Source organism: Neltuma alba, unplaced genomic scaffold (assembly GCF_004799145.2).
Source record: "Neltuma alba isolate B1F8T4 unplaced genomic scaffold, ASM479914v2 tig00010786_pilon, whole genome shotgun sequence".
In the NCBI taxonomy this organism is placed as follows: domain Eukaryota; kingdom Viridiplantae; phylum Streptophyta; class Magnoliopsida; order Fabales; family Fabaceae; genus Neltuma; species Neltuma alba.
This window is the reverse complement of record NW_021635603.1, coordinates 1-7,114: the sequence shown is the minus strand read 5'-3', so window position 1 is coordinate 7,114 and position 7,114 is coordinate 1. Positions and strand designations below refer to the sequence as shown.

Genomic DNA, 7,114 nt, shown 5'->3' with positions numbered 1-7,114 from the left:
TTAATCATTCATTAGTTGTCTAATTGTGACCGTGACAAATGGTTCTTCCATGTGAGGCTTTGGTCGCCGATCAAGCTTCATAGATACTTGTTCCATGGTTGGACGAGACTGAGGATTCTCATTCAAACAAGAAAATGCTATTTTTGCAACTGCAATAACCTCGTCAAGGATTGATTTCCTAGGCGGTGAAAGTCGTGGGTCCAACATATCCTTTAATAGCAAATCATACGCGGTTGATTTTTCCATCAAAGATGAAATAAGCTCTCCTGGATGTATTCCCATAATTATCTCTAAAGTCAACACTGCAAAGCTGTAAACATCACATTTCTCGTTTGCTTCCATAATATATGCAATCTCTGCAATAGTTTTAATGTTAACAACCTTAATATAACAAAGAGTAGTAGTAGAATATTTTAGAAGAAAACAAAAAAGAAAAATTGGACTTACCTGGAGCAGCATACCCGAAGGTACCAACGAATGTGGTCACATTTTTTGAGTCAGGATTGAGAAACTTCGCTCCTCCAAAGTCAATGAGCCGAGCTTCTTCATATTCTATAGTTAGAAGAACATTCTTGCTTGATATGTCACGATGAACAATAGGAATTGAACAGCCATGATGCATATGGAATAAAGCACTGGCGACACCTCTAACAACATTCACTCTCTTTTTCCAATCAAGCTTAGTGGCTTGGTTCTCATTCTTTAGTATGTTGTCCAAGCTGCCACCTTCCAAGAACTCATAGACCAAAAAAGAGAATCGTGGATTGGAACAAAAACCATACAACTTCACAATGTTACGATGTTTGATTTCTATCAAAGCACGAATCTCACTTGTGAAAGCTTTCTCGCTGAAGATTTCTCCACTGGGTAAGGAATGAAGCTTTTTTACAGCAAAAATATCACCTGTTGGTAACTCTGCCTTGTAAACACTTCCTTGGCCACCTTTCCCAATGAGATATCTATCATCAAAGTGCATTGTGGCTTCGATGATATTTTCATACAATATTTCTCTATTGGAACTCCATACAAAATAAATGTCCTGTGATTGTGCTTTTTCATCTTTGTTTTTTGCTTTTCTTGTGCATAGGAAAAAAATACAAGAAGCTCCAACTACTACTAGTACTAGTAGTATGGCCAATAAGAGGAGTATCTTCAATAAGATTTTGCTCTTACCACGCATTTGAGAATTACTGCAAGGATGTAAACCAGTGACGTTACCGCACAAACCTTTATTATTCTTCAATCCTTCAAATATTTGAAAGACTGGTTTGTTTGGAACGGGGCCTTCTAATTGATTGTTTGATAAGTCAACAGTAGTCAAAGCTGACATTGATCTGCTAAAACTAGAAGGAATGGTGCTAGTGAGATCATTATGTGAGAGGTTCAATACTTGCAATTTGGGTAACATTCCAAGCACTGATGGTATTGTTCCATTGAGCAAATTGTCACTAAGATCAAGTTGTTCAAGCTCCTGGAGTTGACCGAACTCAAGGGGAATGCTTTCATCAAATTTGTTTCTGCTCAAGTTCAAGAACTTTAAGTTTTTTAGTTCCCCAAGCTCTCTTGTGATTAAGCCATAGAAATTATTTGTGGCCAACTCCAATGTTTCAAGTTGACTAAGTGATCTTATATTTGAGGGGACGTTACCAGAGAAGTTATTGTGGCTCAAAAAGAGTTTTGTCAACATTATCAACTTGCCTAGTTCTTTTGGGATTTGTCCAGACAAATGATTTGAAGACAAGTCAAGTTCAACAAGCTTAGCTGCCTCCCCCATCTCTGATGGTATTTCACCAGAAAGGTTGTTATTGTGAATAAACAATTGTTTAAGATTTCGACACTTCCCCCACTTGGATGAAAGGTAACCATACAATTTATTTCCACTTAGATCAATGAAGTCCAAATAAGGATATACTCCAAAAGCATATGTTATATTGTCAGTTAGTTGGTTACCTTGAAGCTTGAGTCTTTCTAGACTAGAACAGTTCTTCAAACTAGTTGGAATGGGACCCATGAACTGGTTATTTTGAGCTACAAACCTATATAACTTCCCATCCTGACAAATCTGTTGTGGTAATTGGCCTTGGAAATGATTATCACCCAGTTGTAAATTGTGCCAAGTTATGTTATTCATTTCTCCTGGAAGGTGACCACTAAGATTGTTCTCCATCAATAATAGAGTGTTGAGCTTTGGCAAATTTCCTATAGTGGAAGGAATAGATCCTGAAAGGTTGTTATGATCTAGATAGATTTCTTGTAAATTGATCAAGTTTCCAATGGATTGAGGAATTGAACCAGAAAGATTGTTATTCGACAAGACCAACTCCTCAAGACCTATCAAGTTCCCCATAGAGGGAGGGATTGACCCATAAAGTTTATTGCTTTCTAAATAAATTGTCGTGAGAGAATTGAGTTTTCCAATTTCATTTGGTATAGGACCAAAGAGATTGCAAAAATCAATATAAAGTTCTTGTAACATGTTCAAGTTTCCAATTGATGATGGGATTCTACCAGATAACATGGAGTTTTTGGCCAAATCAAGTAGTAAAAGATCACTCAACATTCCAATCTCTTCTGGAATGGAACCAGAAAGAGAATTTTGACCAAGCACCAGATCCGTTAGGTTCCTCAAGTTCCCAATTTCACTAGGAATTCTATCCGTGAGCTTACATGCACTAAGATCAAGAACACTGAGAGTGCTCAAAGCTCCTACTTCTTTAGGAATGGGACCAGTAATTGAAGGATTCTCTGACAAATCAAACTTCAAAATACTGGACAAGTTACCAATCTCTTGGGGAATGTTGCCATAGAAGTGGTTGTAACTCAGGTCAAAATATTGCAGACTAGGAAACGAAGCAAAGCTGAGATAGCGAAGTTTACCTTGAAGGCTAAGATTTGACAGTCTTATACTGATCACCGACACGGATTCTTCATCACATGAAATTCCCTTCCAGTTTCTGCAAAGATCAGTGCCATTACTGTTCCATGAAGACAATGTCGCTTGGCTTTGTTTGGTAAGGCTCGCTTTCCAGTTCAGCAGAGCTTTGGCTTCGCCAACCTCAATAGCAGAAGCAGCAGAAAATGCAAGTGAAGCAACAATGCAGAAGAATATGGAGAGAATAGTACCCCGTAATGATGGAAGCCTAGAGGAGTATTCGCTTTCGGGCATGGTTGTTCTGGTGAATTATTGAAGTGATCAGGTTTCAGTAAATGATGGGTGAGTACGTGTGAAGCCTGGGACGATCACAAGATGATGATTATGCAGAACTTCCGATCCTATATAAATCGCTCATCATGGCGATGTTGTTTCCATGTCACTTTCAAACTTCTTGAGACAAAATTTTCCATGACAAATAACCCACATTTGAGCTTCCTCAATTTTTTGTTACTCCAATATAACCCAACAAACCCGTATACTCATTGCAAGCTTATTCTAATTTTTCCTATAAATTCTCATTAATCATCATCAAACTTAGTAAAGATGGGAAACTTGAGATAATTTCCTAATGCCTACCAAATAAAATAAAATAAAATGTCTCTACCTCACTATTTCCTTTTTCTAAACACATCTTTTCAATCTACCAAAATATTTTTAGTGCTTTTTTTCTTTTTGAGATCCCTCGTGTCAGTCCTACTTCTTTAGAATTTCATAATAGATTTTGGGTCATTTGGAATGATTTGGAAATAACTTTTTAATTCTGATTTACATAATACAAGGTAAATATGTTAAAAAAATTTTTATCTCAACTTATATAAAACATACTTATAAGTATTAATAATCACCAACCCAAACTAGGCTTTTATTGAAATGGGGTAATTCTGAAGTTAGTTAACACACACATACACACACAAAATAGTTAACTACACTTTAATTGACACCCACAAAAATGAGACTCTTGTCTCTTCTTGCTAAACCAGAAAATAAACATTTAAAATAAATAAACAGTACTTATTTTATGTCCATCTGTTATTGTTTTCTCTCTACTTCTCTCCTGAACTAAATAAAAATAGCATTAAAATAACTTTTTCCATTCTCTTTTTTCTAATCCAAAGGTAGTATTGAATTCTCTCCTTTCTCCTTCATTATTAGGATTCAGAGGTTCATAATAATAATAACACGTGAAAGCAGAACAACCACAGTTGAATTATTCGCTCAAAACTTAAAAAAAAATGTTTGGGAATTTAGAAAAGTGCTTTTTAAAAATATTTTTCTGTAAATCGAGATAAACTCCTCCACATATTTATTTCGTACGCCGTAAAATAATTTCTGAAACTATAATTTGGTTTATATCTAAACACATTCTTAAATAAGTAAGTGAATTTTATATGAATATATCTAATAGAGTCTGTTATTTAAAAATCACACTAAGAGAGGTTTTTATTATTTGGGATTTGACATGGCTCGCACAACGTTGTAAGAAAAAGGAAAAAGAAAAAAGGACAACAACATTTTTTATCCCTTGGATCAGCACAGATTTAGTCCTGTCCTGATTTCTATCACTTCTGCAATAGCCATGTGCCTTCTCACTATCATAATCATAAATATGCATATGTTTTTTTTTTGGGTAAAAACACAAACATGCACCTTTAAATTTAAAAATAGTTAAATCATCCATTTGATGCTTTAATTATCTATATATTAGATTTTAATCTGGTCTCTTAAATTTGAAAAATTAAATTTTTAATCATTTAATCCTAAAATTATTAAAAAAATAATAACATTAAGATCTTAAATATTGATAAAGTATTTTTAAATGCTAACATATATCAAATTTAATTTTCATAGCAATTATAACTATTACCAATATTATTATCTAAGCTTAACAATTTTAGAATTGAAGGATCAAGGTTAAGATTTTTTAAAATTAAATGACCAAATTCATACTTTAGTTTTTAAAAATTTAGTTAGCTCTTCATTTTCCAAATTTATTTCGATTTCAAACGAAAAAGTATGATATATAAGAACAAAATTTTAATAAAAATTTTAAAAGCATTAATCAATTAATTTTAAAAAAATGATAAATTTCTGTTTTGAATTTTGTTCATATTGATAAATATGTGTGGGTGTTGAAATGGAACGCAAAATAAAACGAGGCCTTACGCTTTGCAGAATTACAGCTCACCATCAATAAACTCGGCTCACTGAGCTCACTCTCAAGCAGGGACGTTCACATGGCACACTTTGGGACCGCTGCATGGATTCAAGTATCACTTCGCTCTTTATTATAGATCACATGTAATGTATTTTTACATGTTAAAGAATAAACTGAAAAAAAAATTAATTTTATTCTGATAAAAAAATTTCTTCTATATTTGCTGATTATTTTCATATATGTTTTTTTTCACTCTTTTCAATCATAATCAAATAAAGATAAAATTAGAAAAGAAGCATTAAATATACTACAAATGACTTATATTTAGGATTAATATTTTTTTATCAATAACTTATATTTAGACTGGATTGGTATAATTTGGAACCAAAATATTCTAAAATTATAATTGAAAAAACTAAAGGTTTTTGTAACCAAACATGATTTTTATTATCTTCTTGTTTTAGAGGGTGTTTAGAAACTCAAAAAGCACTTTTAAAAAATACTTTCATGTAAATCAAGGTAAAACTCTTTTTATATAGTTATTTTGTATATCATAAAATTATTATTAAAATTATAATTTGATTTCTACCAAAAACATCCTATTGTAAGTTGAAAGATAAGTTGTAACTAGTAAATTGTTACTCTATGTATATCCTTCATGATAAATTCCAAACAAGGGGAAGAAAAATCATTTTATGGGTATCTATACTTTTTTTAATTTTTAATTTAGTATTGTGTTATTTTCTCTCTCTATTAAAGGAAAAAATGCAATAAGGTTAATTTCATGAAAAATATATTAAAAAATCACATAATAACTAAACAATTTGTAATAACAAATTTCAGAATAAAAAATAGGGTTAAGATACATCCAGTACTTCGAAATATTTTTTTGGATGCATCTAACACTCTAAAGTACTTTGTGGTGTGTCCAGTACCCTGAAATATTTTTTTAGGTATGTTCAATATCGTAAAATATTTTTTGATATATCCAGTATCTCAAAATATTTTTTTTAGGTGCGTTCAGCACCCAAAAATTTTTTTGGTTCATTGAGCACCAAGGCAAAAAAAATATTTCAAGGTGCTAGACACCCCTATAAAATACTTCGAAATGCTAGATGTATCTAAAAATATTTTAGAGTACTGGATATACCTGAAAAATATTTTAGGATGTTTAATGCATCTTAATCCTAAAAAATAACAATAAGTTTCAACTCACTTGTCATCCATACCTTTTTAATTTTTTTTTTTTGAAGACCTTATAATGATTATCCTTTTATTAAATTAATTTTGTTGTGTTAGCACCGCCTATTTTTATGATCATTAACTCATTCCAACCACCGCGGGACAATGATTTCATTCAATTCAGCTAGCAAGGACAAAATCATTGCCATTAAACTATTGTACTGAATTGTCAGTATCCCTAAATGCATGCATCTTTTATTGAATCAGTTTTGTTGGTTTGGCCAAAAAAAAAAAGAATCAGTTTTGTTGGTAGAATTATATGACAAAGTCCTAAAAAAAATTATAAGTAAGTTTTAATAGTAATTAAGTAGTTATTATTTATTATTTTGTAATTTGTTATTTTATTGCCACTATAACTTTTTCATAATTATGTCTCTCATCTGAGATTTTATAGTAATTCTTTTTTGGTTAATTAATATGCAAGTCTTTATAATTTCAATCAATTTTGAATCATATTCTTATATTTTCTTTTCTTTTCATTAGGTTCTTATTCTTTCACATATTTTTAATTAAGTCCTTACATTTTTTTTTTTATCAAATCCTTATAATTTCACCAAATTTTTAATGAGGTCCATCTAATTTAATTTTTATTTATTAATTAAATATAAAGTTAATTAAATAGATTAATAACGAAATATAAAATATTAATAATAAAATTAAATTAAAAATTATATAATTAAAATAAATAATATAATTAATAAATTTAGGAACAAATTTTAAAAACCATTAATATTTTCTTGTGGCAAAAAATAAAATTATTATAATAATTTATTATTTTTAGA

The 7,114-nt window shown here is 30.9% G+C and overlaps 1 protein-coding gene across 1 annotated transcript; it reads right to left on the bottom strand.

Annotated features, from left to right (window-relative positions):
• Positions 1-3,166, bottom strand: LOC114759068 (MDIS1-interacting receptor like kinase 2-like). Its single transcript, XM_028948170.1, has 3 exons — positions 1,174-3,166; positions 448-981; positions 1-356 (listed from the first exon to the last, which is right to left on the bottom strand). Exons 1-3 carry the CDS (start codon positions 3,164-3,166, stop codon positions 1-3), a joined length of 2,883 nt encoding a protein of 960 aa, XP_028804003.1.
• Between the last annotated feature and the right edge of the window lie 3,948 nt (positions 3,167-7,114).

Bases quoted from the DNA above. Each gene is read 5' to 3' on its own strand.
- LOC114759068 (XM_028948170.1), bottom strand. From the start codon at position 3,166: ATGCCCGAAAGCGAATACTCCTCTAGGCTTCCATCATTACGGGGTACT. The intron at 982-1,173 runs GTAAGAGCAAAA...ATATCATCGAAG, and splicing joins CAGTAATTCTCAAATGCGTG to CCACAATGCACTTTGATGAT. The intron at 357-447 runs GTAAGTCCAATT...AAACTATTGCAG, and splicing joins CTTCGGGTATGCTGCTCCAG to AGATTGCATATATTATGGAA.